The sequence below is a fragment of the Nicotiana tabacum genome, chromosome 5 (assembly GCF_000715075.1).
Source record: "Nicotiana tabacum cultivar K326 chromosome 5, ASM71507v2, whole genome shotgun sequence".
NCBI classification, from domain to species: Eukaryota; Viridiplantae; Streptophyta; class Magnoliopsida; order Solanales; family Solanaceae; genus Nicotiana; species Nicotiana tabacum.
Window position 1 is genome coordinate 125,733,401 of NC_134084.1, and position 21,458 is coordinate 125,754,858.

At 38.8% G+C, this 21,458-nt stretch overlaps 1 protein-coding gene across 8 annotated transcripts; it reads right to left on the reverse strand.

Annotated features, from left to right (window-relative positions):
• Positions 1–488: 488 nt before the first annotated feature.
• On the reverse strand, positions 489–13,919 carry LOC107808654 (serine/threonine-protein kinase CTR1). Of its 8 annotated transcripts, none has more exons than XR_001653210.2 (17): positions 13,101–13,919; positions 10,094–10,395; positions 9,862–10,006; positions 9,544–9,647; positions 8,174–8,382; positions 5,315–5,689; positions 5,131–5,171; positions 4,705–4,773; positions 4,447–4,547; positions 4,273–4,357; positions 4,092–4,190; positions 2,894–2,962; positions 2,654–2,785; positions 1,558–1,652; positions 1,265–1,467; positions 1,027–1,081; positions 489–774 (listed from the first exon to the last, which is right to left on the reverse strand). XR_001653210.2 is itself a non-coding variant. In XM_075254032.1 (16 exons), the coding sequence occupies exons 1-16, from the start codon at positions 13,563–13,565 to the stop codon at positions 653–655; spliced, it is 2,496 nt and encodes an 831-aa protein (XP_075110133.1). In that variant the 5' UTR covers positions 13,566–13,919; the 3' UTR covers positions 489–652. The 8 variants fall into 8 exon arrangements, 2 of the variants coding, with proteins under 2 accessions (XP_075110133.1, XP_075110134.1); XR_012709757.1 differs by having other exon boundaries at positions 1,265–1,484; XR_001653207.2 differs by lacking the exon at positions 1,027–1,081.
• Between the last annotated feature and the right edge of the window lie 7,539 nt (positions 13,920–21,458).

The window sequence follows — 21,458 nt, forward strand, 5'->3', positions numbered from 1 at the left end:
GTCCATTCAATGACTATCTAGACCAGTTAGTGTAGGACTCTAGCGTTTGACAATTTGATACAACTAATTAGTCTGTATAAATCTCTCAAGGGGATTATCCTACGGTAAAAACTTGCCCACACTGGATGTCACAACCAACTAATGTACTACGACATAATGCTCTTACAGCCCCAACCCCAGCAAATCTTTTTCATTCTAGATTATACTTTGCTTTATACACATACACGCACATATCTATATGTATAATTGTATATATCTTCATTCATAATCCCTTCACTTACAACAATACTACTTGGCTGTGTTAAAAGTCGACCATTATCCTGTCGGCAACCAAAAATATGTATGCATAATTAAAAGTACAAGCCATATTTAATTGCAAGGGAAGCGTTAAGGAACTCTATTTCCCAAGTGCGTGTGTTCCCCTTCTCAAGAATTTTGAGGGGTAGCAATCAAACAGAGGAAAGCTACTTATGAAACAAACGTGCATGTCACCATAAAGCACACACAAGTATGGTGTGTGATATGTGTGCATTTTTATAATCCAACTTTTCATTATAATGCTTATACATATAATTATACAACAATAATTCTTGACAGAGAACACAAAAAATGTAATTGCTGGCATCAACAAAATCACTAGGCCAATCAGTGCTTAGAGAGAAACGGACATGCCCAGTGCAAAGGATCTTCCGTAAGGCAGCGGCTGCTGCTTGAATTTGTGAAGAAAACTTAGTATTCTCCAGAGGCAATTTGAACATATGCATAGATACAAGCCTGCAAAACATACACAGACATAGCTATCAAAGTTTATACATGTCAAGAAACTGCCTAGAGGTATTGTCATAAAACATTTGCCATCGAAGTGCAAGAAAGCAAAGGGGTGAACCCATTTTATTGAGCATTTACTCTCAAATCTCTCAAGCTAAAGCTTGATAGTGGTTCACTGGCACCTATCTAGATTCGTTAGGCTGGGTCTCTCAACAGAAAACTAGCTGCTATGATGTCATGGCCAGTCTAAAGTAATACCTTCTCAAATCCACCAAAAAGAAGTTCAGATGCTCCAGCAGTTTCCAAAGCATCACTAAACCCAAGAAAGTGTGTCACGGGGAGAAGTTATTCCAACCATTCTACCAAACAGCTCAACTACTACTGTCAGCTCACCTAGTGTCAAACTTACCTAGACTTGGACTAAAATGTGGATATACCAAGGGCAATAGCTTTAAAATTCAGTAGAACGACGAAACAAATCTCGAGATAGACAAACCTGACATAATCCAAGCATTCTTCCTCCCAGAAACATTGACTAGCAACAAATGCAAATTATGTGCAGAAACCACAAAAATTATCACACACATTCACGTGAGCAACTGTATGTCTGTATGACCTGATTGAGGTGTGAGAGGAGATTTAAGATTTGGTCTCAGCATATCCATGATAGTGGAAAAGGAGGGGCGTTTCCACGGCTCACTACAACATTATCAAAACTAACTTTAGATAATATTAAAACAATCACGAAACTAAAAGGCATGAACTTGGGGACGAGTACAAGCAACGCACTTAGCCCAGCAGGCCTCAATAATAGTCGCCACTTGAGGATTCAAGTCACTTGGAATGTCAAGCCTCTTCCCCCTAAAGCCGACAGCTGCTACAACCTACAAAATCAGATTCATTATAGCACATTCTACGCCATGTACGGTATAAAAAAAAAAAAAAAACAGTTCAATATTCATGAGGCTCGACAGATGGTCCCCTCTTATCTTATCTTTCAAAAATCAAACTTGTAGCAGAAACTAGAATGTATGATATCACAGGGAAACAGTTTCAACAATCATGATGACCGAGAAATCAACCATTAGGACTACCCGGAGGCTCCGAAACCCTTAGTTCACATGGCGCATGGCTCGAACCTGTGACCTACATTCTAGGTCACTTGAACTAAGCCTGGGGGCATATCTATTGTCCTCCTCTTTATGGTATCTACTAATTCTATTTGCTTTCCCATCAACAAGTCTATTCCAAATAACTATTCGAATCTTACTCTCTTGAATTAGCTTCTTTGTCCCCATCCTCTAACATGCGACAACCTTTTCCTATCTAGCACCACGTCCACGAGTCAATGTGGTCGACTAACTTCTTTACCTCACCCGCATTAACAAATACAATATTTAGATGATTCATCATAATTAAACTACTGTTACGCTAGTCATCAACTTACCACAACTTTTAGTTCTCTACTTAACTATAATCTTGACAAACTGTACACAAATGTTACACAAAGTAGGAACTTTTTCTTTTCTTTTCTCTTCTCAAAATATGAACTATTAGAAGACCACAATAAGCAAAACAAAACCTAGAGAGAAGTGGAAAGTAGCATCCCCAGAACTTTCCCATTCAAGGGCCCATGAATGCATTGCTTTCTACATTAACCACATGAAGAGGAGAGGTAGATGACGTAAGGAAATTGAAATGACATTCCTGGAAGAGGGGATCCCGACTTGTGGTGCCCTAGTTCATGGCAGAAGAACCATATGGGACCAACTCATTTTCGCATCCCAATAGATAGCTTTAGGTCCTTTCAGTTGATATATTAGCTGTTACCCTCTACATTCAATTGTTTAGATCACCATTTACACCTAAAATAACCAACACAAACCTGTGGTGCATTCAAATTACTCCATGGTTGTTGTAGTGTTGCCAACTCCCATAAAATGACACCAAAGCTGTATACATCAGATTTCTCATTTGATGGTTCATCACGAAGAACTTCAGGTGCCATCCATTCCGGCTGTCACAACAAGCACCAAATCATTTTTTTTCCTTATTTAGTTACCAAGAAACGAGCCAAAAGACCAACAGAACACTAAAGGCACCAGAGCTTGAATCAAGAACTTACAGTTCCGGCAGCAGTCTTTGATGAAAGAAATGTATTAGCTTTGAAACGAGAAAGACCAAAATCACAGACCTGATGAGGACATTAGACAAGTGAGAACATTTAGAATCTTTTACTGATTAAGAGAAATAATAGCTTCATAAAAATTTCCATAAACGAAAATAAGTAATAATACATTCATTAAAGCAACAAAATCATATTCGCTAGCTAACTTTGAGTAGGACTACCAAGTTTGTTCAGAACTTGAGAATAAATTATAATGTTAACTAAAAGTACAGGTAATGCATTGTGCATACTGCTGAGCTATGGAGGACAGAACCTCCTTAAAAATCACAGGCATTCAAAATGCCTCCTCTTTTTCAAGCAAATTCTCAATCAGACCTCAAGACCTTTTGATATTTTTTTAAAAATCTTTTTTGGTTGGGTTTGAAAAGTCAAATTGAATGATCAAGAAATTAATCTTTTCCTCGATGGTCCAAGTTGATTAAAAGGAATAAGACCAGACACATATTCCCGGAGTGAGAGGAGACACATCTATGCTAATATTTCCAGTTTAAAAGAAACTAATTCACCAGGAGGTCGAAAAGGAGGACAAGTTATTTTAAGGAAAAACATGAGTAGAAAAACCATAATCTTAACTAGACATAAATCCATCCTCACAGTGACTCCTAAATTTCTTGAATCACTGGATCCACGTGTTTATGACATGTAAGGTAGACTGAATGCAGCACTACTGCTACATGACAGCTGAAAAACCACTCTATAGAAGGTATATGTCTAGAAGATCGCAAAGAGAGATTTTGGACCAAGCTTCCAAAATGTAAAATTATGCACAAATGATTTTCCCTGTAAATAGAAGCTTCAACATATATCCTCTCTTGCTGGAAATTAGCCCATTTCATGGGATTGCAATGTTAGCTCTCCATCATCTGAGAAATCTGATAATACTTGCTGGTTCACCACTTGCTTTATGTGTTTTAGCAAGTTTGATTAGGTTAGGAAGATTGTGAAACTATAAAACTTCTCTATGTTTCTCTCTTGACCCTCCGGAAAATATCTGAGGAAGTTAATGAAAAAAATACCCTATCCAAAATAATACTTCCTTCAGATTTGATTACTCTGACAGCCTAGTCCGACAATATATTAATCATGACAAAAAGGATTGCACCTTTATGTTTGCTAAAGAAATTCTTACTCTCACCTTCACTGTATATTTTTTGTCCACTAGCAGATTTGGAGATTTTAAATCTCGGTGAACAATGGGAGGATTGCGTTTGTGAAGATAATTCATCCCATTTGCCTGCACAAGACCATAGTAAGAGATTAGCCCCAATTGAAAAAATAAAATGAGAGAGGAGGGAGTAGGACACATTTATCCATACCACATCGTAAGCCATACACATCCGACGTCTTTCATCTAACAACTCTCTCGCACCAGGTCTATGAAGAAGTCTATATAAGCTACCTCTGAAATACATGATAACATGGGAATCACTCAGCTAAATTGGGAATAGCATAATATTTTCTGTTAATTGGAAGGGAAAATAGTCTAAGACCTCGATAAATATTCAGTAACTATGGACAAATTTGGTGGCTGAATGACAGCACCCATAAAAAGTACAATATTTGGATGTCGCAACCGCTTCATAATTGCAACCTAGGACAACCAAAGAGAAACAGAATTAGAAGAGTGTAGAGGGGAAAACAATTAAATAAAACTGATGTTCACTGATCCTCAATCTCCACGCATCCTTGTCTGTCTCTTGTTCTTCCTAATTGCTAGTTGGAAGATGGGGGAGAAGGCCCAGACTTACCTCCCGCAAAAATTCATTGAATCCCTCCGCATGAAAATTTTGTTCCATGAGAATCTTCACAGCAACGTCCTAAATGATACAAACTTCCATGAGACGCAATCAGGAAGGAACAAAGTCAACGAAAATAGCAGCTTCAGATATTTTTATTTCCAATGGACATACAAAATACTACCCCTCCCCAAAATACAAAAACGACAAAATCTGGAGAAAAAAAGAGTCAGTAAAAAGTATTTGGGAGGGAGCTTGAGTGCTACCTTATGGGCTTGTTTAAACCACAACAGAGCTATGGTTTCCCCCCAGTAAAAGAACAATAGAGATAAACAAATTTACATTGCATAAATGAATCTCTGAAGTGAGAGATACGTTGAGATTTTTTCCAGATAGAAGACTTTCAAAAACTAAGATCTACATAGACAAGTATCTTACAGAGCCATCCCAATCAGCACGATGAACAGTACCAAAAGATCCTGAAAATCGACAAACTGTGTTAGCTAGAACAAAAAAGAAATGTTATGGTACTATAGAATACCAATATAACATGCACCCTTCAAGAGGAAAAACAAACATCCGACCACTATCCAAGTGGCTAGAAACCAGCATGACAGATTACCTGCCCCAATTCTCTCCTTCAGAACCAGATCATTCCATGGAATATTGAACTCTTCTACATCACTAAGAAGTTCTCCATCATTTATTGTATCTGCTCTTGGGTGAGACAATGCCATCAGTGGTTGAGCATCTTCCCCTATTGGAGGGACATGCTTCACAGGAACCAGGTCCTTGTCCACGTTCATTGAGTTTAACATACTTGAAGGATTATACATTTTGGAAAGTTGAGATTCTTTATCACGCCCCTTTTTCCATGCATTTGATGGAGGCAGAGGTAACCGAGAAATTGCATCACGGTTACTTGAACTAGGGACTGCATTGTTTCTATCCATGCAACTTCTGTCTGATTGTCCTGCAACTCCATCAGCTGCAGATCCTGCACTAAATGCTAATCGTTATGAATCCCTGAAACAGGACTGGATCTAGTATCCACTAACAAAACTGAAGAGAAAATTGTCCATTAACAAAATAGTACTCCCTCCATCCCAATTTATGTGGCATTGTTTGATTTGGCTCGGAGCTTAACTGATAAATGAAGACTTTTGAAGCTCGTGGTCTAAAACAAGCCATAGACATTTGTGCGGCTATAAATCATCAGAAAAATAGGAAATTTAATGTTAAATTGTCCCAAAATATAGAATGGTGCCAATATTTTTGGTACAAACTAAAAAGAAATGTGTGCCACATAAAATGGGACAAAGGGAATAATATTTTATTTGCACAAGGAAAAGAAATAATTCATACTTACTTTCCTAGTTATGATCAAGGCACAAGGTAGAGACTAAAGACACTAATGTTATTAATTTGTCTTTGCCTATTCTAATTTAGGTTGTACCCCCACCCCCACCCCAAACCAAAAGGAGGAAATATTGCGATCCAAAAATAGCTAAGTCTATAAATATACATGTATATATGCTGATGAATTTCCGAAGGTTGATCGAAATGCTTAACAAACAAAACCCAACACTCACTAGACAGGACTCATAGAGGTGGGGAGCGAGGAGAGATGGAATTTTCTAATTAAAGTCATACTACCACTGTACCACAAGCTTTGCCGAGGAAGGACGGGCTTCCTGCATGTATCAGTTTGGATTAATAGGTGCTTCTTTGCATGTTTTGAAGCAATTGGGAAATTTCGACAGATGAAAACTTGCGGAAGAAGAGGATTACATATGTTAGCTAGTGCTTTATGTGCAGAAGTTCAAGTAAAGATGTGGATCATCCTTGTTTTTGTATTGTCGGGTGGATTCACAATTATGGGCTGCTGGAACTAGTTCGGGGTGCAGTCGGCCATGCCAAGTTTAGCGAAGCCTTTAGAAGAATAAACAAGAAGACATAGGGTATCTGATTTTGCCCAATACCCATCATGTGGGTCCTGCGGAAAGAGAAAAATAGGAGAGCTTCTGCACATTTAAGAAATAGCCTACTACTTTTAGCTTTTGGTGCACCCATGAGATCCTTGTTTGTATATGAGATTGGAGTCATTTGTAGACATCTATATTTTTGTGAAGGCTTTTTACTGTTGGGTATACTACTTGTATACGGGAGTTTTCCCAAATCAATAAAATCATTTACCTTATCAAAAATAAATATACATCCATCTATATAAAAAACCGATTCAATCTCAAGACTCAAATGTCAACACCTTAAATTGATATTTGAAGTTACATCAAGCCTTTTAATCAAATGTACACACACACACACACATATAATATATGAGTGGGTGGGTGTGGGTACTATTAAAAATAATCATTCAGAAAAATCAAATATCAACATCGAAACTTCACAAGTGGAGCTAGTATCAAGCCTTTTAATCACATTACCTAAACCAGAGAATAAATTAAAGAAACAAATGAAGAACAGAATAGATGGCAAGAAGATGGACTGTCAAAATTAAAAATTATGGTACAGACAGGAGCCATTTTGGTACCAAATAAGTGGCCAAGCTTGGCACTCTAAACCACATAAATATCTTGCTTTGGACTTTGCTGATTACTCACAGTTATAGAATTCTTGGCGATGTACTGGCAGATAAGGGGAAAAGAAAAGCAACAGTAGGCTGTGAGGGAGCAAGGATGCCAGCAGAAGCATCTCCATTGGGTTTAACTTAAATTGGCTCTACCTACAGAAATAAACATGTATTCAGGGGGGAAACAAAGGTTGCTAGCCTATTTGACTATGAACAAGGTTCAAGTTCCATTCCTACAAGAGGGATTTAGTGTAATCTTGAGAAATCGCAGGGGAAGTGTCTTGATCTTGATGAGACAGAGAAAAGGTTTGTGTTATGGCCCAATACAGATCCAAATGGAAAGGTGTGTACTTTATAAAATGAAATGCCAACTAGTCTCTGGAACAATATACACAAATAAACAATATATTGTCTTCAATCCTGTGTTATGTCATTCAAAGAGTAGATAATGCATGGAAGCACCAATGAACTCTGGATTGCCAATGAAATCATGTATTCAATTATGTTTTAGGTTATTACAGCATTGAATACGGTTACAGGCAAAGCTGAAAGCATACTCCATTCAAGTAAGACAAATAACAAAATATACCGCCGAAGTTTTCAGGAGACACTAATAAGTTGACAGATTATCAGATCCCAGACCCTTTTTTATCCAATGAAAAGAAACTTGGCACAAGGGAGTATTTGGTGGACGCAGCATACTAGACAGAAGCCATCTCAAATTTGGTTAAGGAACTGAACGTCTCTCAATATATCATGGCAAAGGCCAAGTTACATGTCGGGAAAGGATAATTCAAAACAAACAAAACGACTTTACAAAAAAATTCAAACCAAACAAAATGAACACCAAAAATGCATGTGTATTTAAGCAGCTAAGAGTCAGATAATCACCAGCTGAAGAATCATCAAACAGTAGATTAAGCGATTGACTATCCAAGAAATACTGTTTGGCCAGTGACCTGAAATCAATTGTAGGTTCAACTTGTCTGTATCTCGGAAAGCGCAAAGGTGAAGGAATTGAGATGGAAGATGGACCATTGATCAAGGAATCTGGTTCGCATAAAACTCCTGGCTTACCGACCAAATCAACCAGGTACTCCCTGTATGGTCAAGAGTTACATGTCAATAGTAGCACTTCTTCCTAATATGAGACTATCCAAATAGCACACAAATGTTTAGCATATTTAAGACTAATATATATACATCATATAAACTGAATCCAGAATAATAGTTCAACAGATGAAGACGACAGGCATATCATTAATTACTAAGCTAATCCCAACTTAAAGTAGCAGTGAGAACAATAATTTCCTGTCATTCACTAAACCATCTGCCTTGGATATCTGATTCTGCTTGCTTCTAGTTCTAGCACTTTGGTTCTTTTTTTCTGCATTTTGGGGCTGAGCGGAAGAAGAAAAGGATGGGATCATGAAATCAAAATCTGAGCTATTAAGACTGAGAAATTAAGGTACATTACCTATCTCGTGAACAATGGGGGTCAGTTTTTTGAACTTTTTTTTTTTCAATCTCAACATATTAATAAAGAATTACCATTCAACTCAGATATCTTAATTCCAAAATCTCTAAGTTTTGACCTTCTCAACAAAACAAAATAAGTCTCTAATTTTTTATAGTAGGTACTCTAAGAGAAGCAAATTTCTGCTAGGTTTATTCAGTTCATAAACTAAAAGTAGTGACTTGAATCTTTAAAGATCTGTTTTATCGCATCGGAAAGTTCACATATTCAATAAGAAAATTCGCCATAGTTATTTTTCTGAATACATATATATTTTGAACTGTTTCTTTTGACAAGCGTATTAGATTTTGAACTTCATGTTCTTCACCAGCTTACGTAATCGAAGAACACATAAACCAGTAGCGTTAAGAAAAAATTAAAGTTGAGAATATCATAAATAAAATACCATGAAAAAGAGTTGTAACCAGTACAACCAATAGGCACGAATCATTTCCACAATGTTATCAACAGATCTGTAATAGCAATATGAAAGTAAATATTGATCATAGCATACAAAATAAATGAGGGATAATAGTTTTCCAAACAAAAAGTAAGTGGCAGCATTAATTACATCTGTTAAGGCTTCAACATCTAAAAGATACACCATCCCCGAAACTATACGTATCTAGCAGACAGGAATACAAAAGATGAATCAGAGTGTTCTTCCCCTTTTTCTATCCTAGTACGAACATTTTCAAACGAAGTAAAGACGATAACATAAACTATATTTATTCTGAACTTTTACCTGTCAAGTCCTAATCGAACTAGACATGAGGAAGCATCGGATCTGTTACAATATTTACATCCCTTGGCAATTCGACATGGTAAATCAATTATGTCAGCTAGCACCTGTAATGATCACATTGAAGTTAATGATAAACATCAACCTTATACAGGCCATATTTCACACTGATGGCAGAAAAAATAAAATACAGACACACTATCCATAAGGTTTTTCTATTTTAGTAATAAAATATACCATTAGTCTGATTCTTATCCTTAAATTCCTTAGAATTTAGATCTACTGACTTATAACAGCACCAACTAAAAAGGTTTAACATACTTTAAAAAGCAACGCTCGATGCCTGCAAAGCCCAACTGACAGGCTACCAATTGGAAGCACGATAGTTCCTAGACAATCCTTCAGGTCATCACTGCGCTCCTTCGACATGGAAACCAAGTCATCTTCTCCAGCAGGAGCTGCACCCCTTGTAAAGGGAATAAAGCTAATTACAAAAAGAAAAACAGAAAAGTGTGTCTGTTGGAGCTTCTGAGAAAAAGCTTGCAGTACTCACCCCATATGATCGCAGACCAGCTTGGCTAGCTGATCAACAACTTCTTCTACGCTGATGCAACTAGCGGACATGCTAAGAATTCCAATCTGCAGTTCCTTCAAGCTGGGATCGTTACACCGATCAATTAAAATCACTTCAACAGATGGTGCTACAGTGGGATCCACTGCCTTCAATGATTCAATTGATGGAATACGGCCGCTTTCTTGCAGAACTGAGCAGACAGTCCAGACATATGGATCCATCCCATATATCCAATAAAATCCATCAGGGACTTTGTCAAAGTACGATAAGCATCCATTTATCTGGCATAGAATTAAGACAGCAAAAAGAGGTCTTTAGGAATGATGACCTGGAAAATATGGACAGAATAAGCGTGTCGATTGAGAATGAGAGGAGATCTACACAAAGAAGACTCCATCCTTCGCTTGTCCAAAAGCACCCATTTATTCTCAACCTCCATATTAGTTTGATACAAAGTATGAAACATAGGAGAAAAACAAAGTTGAAGTGAGTAGAACTACTAAGCTTGGGAAAGGAAATTAAAATAAAATGGACATTAAGCCCAACTCAATCCCAAAACCTAGTTAATCGGTAAGGCTGGGCTAGAACAATATAAATAGACTACAATCTATACTTTCAATCTGTTGAAGACATTATCAAGAAAATAAAAATGTGCTCTCTCTAGCTTAAGCTTTTAGATAAGATGGTCACACAATTCAATATGGTATAATAGCAGGGAGAGGTCCTGAGTTTGAGTCTCACCGCTATCCATTATCAAAAAGAATTTTCAAGTACCTGGTCCACGAAAAAGAATGAGGCCCGCATGTGGGGATGCGTGTTGAAGACATAACTAAGAAAATAAAAGTATGTTATCTCTAACAGCTTAAGCTTTTAGATGAGATGGTCATACACTTCAACACAATTATATAGAACTCTAAGAACCCCCGCAGTTCAGTCATTCTCTGAAGTCTCAACCAATATGGAATTCTAACATTCCCTCATGCCTAGAGTTAGACACTTGGAGCGTGGATAACATAACTACGGGTCGAACATTGGGTTACTCGACATAAGGGATGGGTCTTTTCTAATACCATGTTAAGAAAAAGGCAAAATATATAAATAGACACTTAAAGTTGGCTCCAACTGTCAGTTGAACACTCCAACTTATCAAATGGTCATTTAGACACCTCAACTTTCCCCCAATGTGTCTTGTGTACACCCGGTGCTAGACATGGCAAAATAGACCGCCGGTGCTGACATGGCAAAATGTTTGTCTTTTAAAAAAAATTGAGTGCGTGAATCTTAAAATTTTGTGTTTTAATCTTTCTTTTTTTAATTATGTTCATGTTTTCACCCTTTTCCTCAACACTTCTTCTTATTCAATTTCCCATTCACCATTAAAAAAAGGAGAACTCACCATTATAGGCACAATACACATAGATCCCACCATTTTGGGTCTCGCGTTCTCACCCTCTTCCTCACAATTCTTCTTCTACTCCTTAAACCACCCTATCAACCACCTCTCTATACCATCGTTCCATCATGCACCATCATGATTCCACCATGAATGTCACCTGAGAACACCATGAAATCAACCGCAAAATCTTTAAAATCTCCTCATTGATTTTCCCATCCTCTCCAAGAACACAATATATTAACAGAGCGACCAACAATTAACAATGGAGTGTTCTACCAACAACTAACAGAGCTCGACTGAAAAGGGGGTGGAAGGGGAGGAGGAAGGAAGAAGAAGAATGGAGGTGAGGGTTGATGTTATGGTTAAAATAAGAAAAAAAGATTTTTTTTTTCTTGTGTTCTTTGCTTAATTACATGTTTCAAAAAAAATTCACTAACGACACGTGTCATTGTCTAATTCGTTCATTGCACGTCATTGGCGATTGTAATGCACACATCTGGTCTGGTGGTTTCGAGTGTCCACGAGACACAATGGAGGCGAATTGAAGTGTCTAAAGGATCATCTGGTAATGGAGTGTTCAACTAGCGTTGGAGCCAACTTTGTCTGTTTATGTATTTTCCCAAAGAAAACATGCCTTGGGCTTAACTCACCCCAAAAGCTAGTTTATGATATGAAATGTCCAAAATAATACAGAGAAACAATAGTATCAATCTTCAACCAACGTGGGACTCTAATATAATAATTGTGTGAGTGCATTCGCGTTGGAAAGTACGTTTCCCTACCCGCTTAATCACCAACTTTAAGGCGTGGAAACAATTGTAGTCTAAACCAAATCCTAAGTTGAGTTATATTGTTATTCTACATAAGTTTGTCTAAGGACTTCCAAAAGAGTTCACAAAAGGTCTTGGGTCACTCCATTCAATATCAAAAAGGATTTAGGTTGGATGATCAGATTCTTTCAGCTAGTATTAGAGCAACGCCCATTCTCACACCCATATGTCCATATTAAAACTCACCTGTAAACCAGAAAAAGGGATGATTGAGTCACATATTATTGCTCTACGTGATTATGTAAGGGATTTCAAATAAGTTTATAAAGGTCTTGGACCATTTCACCCATTATCTCAAAGTTTTGGGTTGGACTCTTATAGCCCGTTTGGCCAAGCTGCAAAAATCAACTTATTTTAAGAGTGCTTTTTTTCAAAAGTGCTTTTCTTTAGTTTGAAAAACACTTCTGAGCAGCAATTAGTGTTTGGCTAAGCTTTAAAAAATTGTTTCTAAATGTATTTTTCTAAAAAATGCTTCTCAAAAAAGTGATTTTGAAGAGAAGCTATTTTTTCTGCTTCTCCAAAACTGCTTTTGCTTTTCTTCAATTTTTGGCCAAAACTGTTTTTGGCCCAAAAAAAAAAAATATACTCTTGGCCAAAAAGAAGCTTGGCCAAACAGGCTATTAGATTCACTCATAATTCACCACTTAATCAGCTACTACATTATAGCATAAGGCATTTGTAATCTAAACCAACTCCTGTTATTTCTCTCGTTTACCATTATGAAATGGTCAAAGGATTCCTAAAGCAATAAACATCTTACCCACAATCGATGTGACATTGTTTCCGCTGATGCAGAAGAATCTGAATCTCGGGATGCTGATTCGTCCGCCGCAGGACCTAAGAAGTTTGGATTATCAGCACAAGTTGCTTCTGAAGAGAGCCGTATTGCCAACGCTAACTGCAGCTGGTAACTCTCCTCCGTCTGCAGCGCCCAACTCCTTGCCGCCGCCGACGAGCCGCAGCCGTCATTTCTAAGCCCAAAGGAAGTCTCCGCGTAGTACTCCCCGGAGATCGAGCTACCACCGAAGCTGCCTTCACTTGATTGTCTATGCGACCCTCCCGAACCGGGTAACTGCAATGATCCGACCCGGCTCTGTGATTGCATCATGCGGTCCTCAATCAAGTCAGCTCCGGCGGAGAACTTCGGCGGTGGCGGCAGGACGAAATTATCGTCAGGAATTTGATTCAACAAAGTATAACTCGATCGTCTACCAGAAACTTCCATAGAGAAAATGTTCAATTTACAAAAATCCTAGCAACTGCCATTATACTGTAGCAGTGCAGTTTCTCACCTCAAATCACTTTCTCTCTCTAAATTTTCTCTCACTGAGAAAGTGAAGGAGATAATGGACGTTCACTTTTCGAGGGCGTAATTGCAATATTTTGTGAAATTTTGTGGGGTAAATAACTATTAAAGCAGAGATGCTGGCTTTATTTGATTTAATTATAGTAAGTGGGGCTGTTTGGTCATGAGGCGGAAAGATGCAGAGAATTTTGTGCGTAAATGCGTGAACGGTTGACAGTTCCGGCTTCTGACCTTTACTTGTTTTTTCCTTTTTGGGGGAGCTGAACTTAGCGCATGGCTTTTAGCCTTCTGCGTTGAATTAAGACAAATTCATCCATAGCTTAATGATTGCAATTTTACGCTATAGGAGTATTATTTAAGTATAAGTTTTAGTTTTTCTAAAGGTTCTTCTCTTTTAAGTTGTTCTTTTTCTTTATTAAGAGACTCACTTGACCAGAAGAAAAAAGAAGTTTTTTCTTGAGGTTATTCATTTCACCACGAGAGCAGTAAGAGAGAACAACAACAACATCCCAGTATAATCTCATAAGTGAGGTTTGGGGAAAATAATATGTACGCAGACCTTACCCCTACCCCGAGGGCAGAGAGGCTGTTTCCAGGAGACCCTCGGCTCAAGAGAGCAACAAGAGACAATATATTAATACTATCAATAGACTCATAGTAAATAACATAACATAACATAAAATAACAAAATAACAACAATATAAAAAATATAGGAAATACGAAAAGGATGTAAGGTATACTAATATCCAACAGATACAGCCCTGCATCAGTAGCTGATCAGTAGCATCCTAAGTTTAACTCCTAAATGGCTAGTCTCCCTCTAGTGCGCTGTAGTAATATTCACAAACGTTCCCCTAACCTACAACCTTAATGCTCGACCTCCACAATTCTCTGTCAAGGGTCATATCCTTAGAAATCCTAAAAGACCTTATCTATGCCCAACGGAGGCGGATGTAATATAGAGTTACTGACTTTTGGTGCGAAACATAATTTTTTGTGTAAAAAACATTAAAATTATATAATAAATAATAAATATGAACTCATAATTTTAAAAATATAAAATTTAAATTTTGAACCTACAAAATTAAAATCTTAGGTCCCACTTTGATGCCCAAGAGTCATGTGCTTAAAATTCAAAAGTCGGCTTGAAAGAAAATTATATTAACTAAATAATTTATTCATTGGGAGATGAGTGAAAAATATAATTGGGAGATGAGGCCTAATTGCCCATCTTTGACTATATAATTATAGTCACATTTGAATTACTCTCCAAAATTTACCAAGTATTATATTCCACAAATAGAATATTTGGTAAGAATTTGTAAACATTTATAATTACCAATACGAGGACTATTGACTTCGCTTTTAACTTATAATAAAAGAGTCTCCTTCCTTCATTTAAAAAGCTTGCAAGCTTACCGGCTGAACCATCATCATCTATTTGCCTAGTCACTTTCGTGATAAGGCGCTTAAAAAGATTCTGGATTCTATATACTTTGGGAACTAAACAAATGATTGATTGAATGGAAAGGTAAGTAGTCAAGGCTTCAGATCTAGGACTCAGAAAAAGACCAATATGAATGCCACATAATGAGAAGTAGCAGACATGACTGCTTCTACCACTTCATTATAAATGAGAAGTTTTATTTTGTATCTCATACAACTTACATTAGTTGTATGAGGCTCCTTTTTATTTCACAAATTTGTGGACCCCAATCTTACACTTCTGGGTCCACAGAAATCTGGGTCCACAAAACCGTGAGACAAAAAAGTTGCCTCATACAATTAGTGTCAGTTGTATGAGACACAAAATAAAATTTTCCATTATAAATACTCAAATTGTTCTTACTGCCAGAACTGCCACTCTTTATTGCCACTAGTTTCTAACCTTTTGTATTCCACCAATAATGGACAAATCCCCTCTTCTGTTTATCCATGAAAAAGTACAACTTAATTTGTTGTGTGGTTTATAGACAAGCAAACTGATTTGATCCCAAAATGATAAATAAATTAAATAAAATATAAGACTTAGAGTTGAAATCGAGAGAAATAGCAAATAGCTGGTTCCGGGAGCAAGGCTTTCGAAGACAGCAATAAAGACAATATTAGACAAAAAATAAAGTTCTATTATTTAGCTTGAGAATAATGTGTAGCATAAGTTTTGCCAGAAGTCTTACCATGGTTGTTGAAGTCACCATTATAGCTATACCTAGGGAACAAGATCCTAGCATCAATCCCCTCTTAAATGACAATAAAGGAGGTCATTGATGAATATGTAACGGCAGACCATAAAAGCCAAAATTCTCTGCAACGGCTGCATATGTAATACTAAGGAATATTCTTCATTAAATGACATCTGATGACAAACATTTGTTAGCCTCTGTTGACTGCGTTCCTTTTGGGATCTGCCCGATACCAACTGAAGTTGTTATCGTCGACCTAGGTTCTCATTCGCTTCATCATCCATCCGCCTCCGGCTCCACGTGTCATGTAAATATTCTAGCATTTAATATAAACCAATTTCACCCTATACAGATAGTCCCCCTACTTTCCAGTGACACATCTTTGTGTCATCGTGAAGTTGGTGAAGATTCCTCTTGGCGAAAAATTTTCTGTACCGTTCTGAAAAAGTTTTTGACGCTTGATAAGACGTACGTCTCCTCGCATTTAATACTCCGAACACCTATTACCCTACGATTTAGCAATATTTTCGCCGCTCTCGAGGTAATCATAGCCACGATTTTAACCGACTATTTCTTTACTTATACGCCTCATTCTTTCTTTCACTTCTAATAACTTCACAAGCTCTCTTAACCTTCTTGCACTAAACTCCCTTATACTCCCATCTGTATTTGTTCGTCTTCAAAAAACTTTATCATCTCCTTATCATTATGGCTTCTTCTAAAATTTTCAAGAACTCTGGTTTTCTCTTCGGCGGGGACCCGAAGAGGAGCAAATATAAAGAGGTTGATGTTGATGCTGACCCTCCCATGGTGAGTACCATCATACTTAAACATTTGAACACTGCCAAAGATTTTGAAGAGAAATTTCCTACTTCAAATCGTCAAACTTGGGCTGTTGGTAAATATCCTTCTTCTATTCACCCTTCTAGTATTCCTGTTGTGAAGAAAAATTGTGACTGACATGCCCTAAATGTCATTGCCCCTGACCTGGTAGAGTGGGTGACCTTCACTAAGAAGGGTTTTATGTACGTTTACATGTATCCCTTCAGTCTGGGTCCATTTTCTTTAAACGGGGGGCTTGACCCTGTGATTTTGGAGTTGTACCACTGGTACAAGGTCTGTTTGGCTCAGGTGGGCCATTCAATGTGGAGAACGATGGTCTGTCTACGGCGGTTGTGCCTGGAAATGAAGGAGCCCCTAACCCGGCACATATGATGAACCTCTACTCCCCCAAAATCTTCTGTGAGGGAGTAATAAACTTCAGCAAGCATGGTCACCATGCTTTGCTTACCAACATGAATGATGACAATGAACCTGGATGGATGGAGCGATTTGTCGTCATTGCCACCAGGGATATCATCCCGGCCACGACTCCATCTTTCCCCGAATCCTGGAACCGTTCACGTAAGTTCAAAGTCTATCTCTTTCTTTGAAAAAAGGTTGTTTCCATATAATTGCTAATAAATTTTCTTTCATTATTTCAGCTACTTGATAGACACCACCAAGGGTTGAACGCCTAGACCAATGGGTTCAGAAGATCCTGGACATCACTACGCCAGAGACCCGTCGGTGGAAGGAGTTAGCCCCCAAATATGGGCGGAGGGCCAAGAACCACGGTAAATTGACTATTCCTTCATTCCACCTTTGTATATAAGAAAACATGCTAACTTTACCTTTTTGTTTGATTCATGTCTCCCGCACGGTTCTGTTTCCTGCCTTGAGAAGGATGTTTTGGTCGATCCCGCAGAGGCTGCGAGGTTGTTGCAGGAGGCTCTCATCCGGACCGGTGCCCTCGATCCTACTTCTGGTGCGAGTGCTTCCTTTCGGAGTCCCCGGCTAGAGAACAAGCAACCAAAAATGCGGTGTTCTTCCTCGGCTGGGGGGTAAAAATAAGAAGGTGAAGAAAGCCACCCCCGAGCCAGCAACAACCACTATGATCATTGACGATGATGGGGAAGCTAGTGATGAAGGGGCTTCCTTACAAAGGAGACAAAGATCTTTATCAGCTCAACAACAATTTGGAGAGCTTAGAACCCCAACTGAGGGTGAGGTCTGAGCGCTCTAGGGAGAATTGGATCTAGTAGAGAACGTTGATTCTCTCTTTCCAGTCCCAGTTGCTGCTCCCAGACCTATAAGGTCGGATACCGGGCATCTTCTATCTTTGGTTGATGAGAAACCAACAAACAACACTGCCTCGGTCGTAGCTGCTTCTCAACCTACAACATCATCCGCTTCATCTCCCTCCACACCAGATGTGCCTTCGCCGCCAGCAACTGCTACATCTTCGCCCCCGGCTGCAGACGCTGGAGAGGAGGATGTCCTTCCTTCCCAGTCCCTTGATACTAAAGAATTCTCGCCATCTTAGATAAAATCTGGTATGGAGCCCAGGCTAGCCAACAATGAGAAATGCCTTCTTTTTTTGTTGATTTAGGTGACGTAGTCTTATCCGATGAATGGCAGTGAGAAGGCAGAAAAGTTCGTAAAGGGCTAAGCTAAGGGATCTAGCATGCCCATTTGTGAAATAAATAAAAAAATCCATTTCCCCGCACCCTACTCCATGTATAAATGAAGTGTGAAATGGGGAGTAGTAATAAGTCATATAGAATCAATGGATTCATGATAAAGAAATTTGGGGCACAACTATTCACCCCCTTCTGCAGATCTCCAAGGGAGGAGGAGTGTCTCTCTCTAGGTCTCAAAGCAGTGTCACCTACTATCCAGGCTGATCGAACTTCGCCAACTATCTGAAGTCGTTGGCTTCAAAAAAAGATAATAAGAAACACTCTATTTTGGGGGAGTGTATGTTGAATAATGCCATGCAAAATATAACAGCGGTACCGTACTTGTTATTTTATTGATTGTTTCTATTTGGCTTGTTATAAAAAGGTTTCTAACTTTGATATTTGCTTCGTAAGCCAACTTCCTCTCTTTTAAGGGTTTTCAGAGATTGATCCTCGATAAAGAGGGACTTATGTCCGAGCGGGATCAATTGTTGGTCAAGAGGAATCAACTTGTCGTGCGCCTTCCGGTGCTAGAGGTGAAGGTTGCTAAAGCCCAAGCTTGAGGCCCCATTGCAACAGAGTGAGCAAGAGGTCATCGGCTCACAGTCAAGAAGCCACTCAGCTACACGCACAACTTCAGGATGCAAAGGCTAGGTGGGCTGAATCTCAAGATGCTGCTCTTGCTGCTACCAAGCGCGAGTCAGCTTTGAACTCAAAAGCTGAAGAGGCTGCTGCTATCAAGGAGAAGCAGGCCAGAATGGAAGATAGTTATAAGAAGATCATGGATAAAAATAAGGTTCACATAACCACAATCCATGATCTCGATCCTAGCCTTAGTGCCATGAGATCCGAGCGGGATGGCATTTTGACCTAGGTTTATAGGCTTAAAGCAAAACTTCAGCACCAAAGGGATTCCCTCCTTATTTAAAAAACATACTCTATGTACCATATGAGGAGGAAAATATTGGAAGAGGCCAAAGCGGGCATTATTGATATCGACGATGAGATTGTTAAGGCCCGAATGTTGGAGTTAACTGCTCGAGAACGACTCCCAGCTCAGCCTAATGCAACTGACTCTTCTAGTCACAGTTCTGAGTGTTACGGAACCAAAGAGGAACTTGAAGAGAATGATGATGAAGGCCAAGACCCTGCGCCGATGGCAAATCCGCCTTCTTCCCCCTAGGGCATAGATACTTCTCTTCCACCGAGTTTCGGTGGCGATGAACTTTAGCCTTTTTGTTTTCTTTTCTTTTGTTGTCTTCTTTTGTATCTTTGTATTCATATCGCTTGGAATGTTTGATAAATAAAAAGGACCTTTTGTTTAAGTATTGCGCAAAGTTCATTCCTTTTGTGTCGAATTAAGTAAGGCTTTGGGTGTGTTTTCTTCCGATAGCTTTTGAGTTTTGGACATAAACTCTTCCGGAACCAACCCTTTACTATGAGGATTTCATAATAGAGGGTCCTCTTATATTTACGGTGCTCTTGAAGAGGACGAATCCTGTTGATTTCGGCACTAACATTTGAAGTTTTTAGTTAACTTTCAAATGGTAAAATCATTTCATCGTTTGGACACAAAACAAGATAAAAATAAAAGGACTTCACTTTATTCCTAATATCTTCAAATGTACATAAGCATCCATTTGCTGAAAGAAAGAAATTATCAATACATGTGGCTAATTTGTACAACTTATTTCTACAGGGCTAGCTGTGTAGTCTCCGGTCCCAATGGGACATTATTGTTCTTGGGTCTCTCATTCCCGGTTTTTGTGGCAATCAAGTTGCCGTATTCTCATAATATTCCCCCAAGTGTTCGAATGCGAAGAATGCAAATTGGAACACTGGAAGTCTTGCTCCTTTGAGGAAAAAATACTTGGGAATGGTTGAATAATCTTTGGTCCGATGGCTAGTTTTGCTTCCCATTAGGACCATCAAGCCAAAGACTATGTAACCATCCTGCAGTGGTTTGCCATTTCAATACCTTGTCATTTAAAGGTCTTAAATCTATTGATGACGTTTTCTTCATAGTATGTTTTCCATCGCTACCTCATTAAAAACCTTGCTAGAAAAACTCAATTGGGAAAAAAACTGGGCGAAGGAAAAAATAGTGCAACACATATTTTCAGTATAAGCAGGATCTATCAGTAGTAGTACCTTTTGAGGTGAGTCACGTTCCAGTTACTCGGTAATTTGACTTCGTCTTGGTTCTCTAGCTCGTATGACCCTTTTCCGGTGACAACATATTTTCGGTCGATTTTTCGGTTCAGTCGGTATTATGCCCACCCTTAACCATTTCATGAATGGCCACGGGGACAGTACCGAATGCAATAGTTCTGCTGGTTGATGCACCAACGGTGCATGGCATTGACATTTGTCACATTTCTGAATGAATGCCTTCATGTCTTGTTCCATCCGAGGCCGATAGTATTCTGCTCTAACTAATTTTAGCACCAATGAATCTACACCGGAATGATTCCCGCAGATCCATTCATGAACCTCTCTCATGACATAATATGCCTCTGAGGCTCCTAAACATCGGTCTAATGAGCCTTGGAACAATGTTCTATATAGCTGCCCCCAGAAGCTGTAGCGAGCTACTTTGGTGCAGAGTGCCCGAGATGCCTTCGGGTCTTCCGGCAGCTTGCCGTGCTGAAGGTAATTGATGAACTCATTCCTCGAGTCTCAGACTAGGTTGGTTGTATTTACTTCACAATAACCTTCCACATCTAGTACCGAATGCATGAGCTGTACGATAGTACCGAAATCTGATCCATTCATCTTTGTGGACGAACCCAAATTGGCCAATGCATCTGCTTCTACATTTTCTTCTTTCGGGATATGGGTGATCGACCACTCCCTGAACCGTGAGCAAGGTTTGAGCTTTAATCACATACTGTTGCATGCCTTCCTCCTTTGTGTCAAAGATCCCATAAACTTGGTTTACCACCAGTTGCAAATCATATTTGATTTCTATGACCTCGGAGCCAAGTCCCCGAGCCAATTCGAGCCCTGCAATCAATGCCTCATACTCGGCTTCATCGTTAGTCAAAGAAACAATTTATATGGTCTACCTCAGGGTTTCTCTCGAAGGCGTAATTAGGACCATTCCGAGCCGGACCCTTTCACACTGG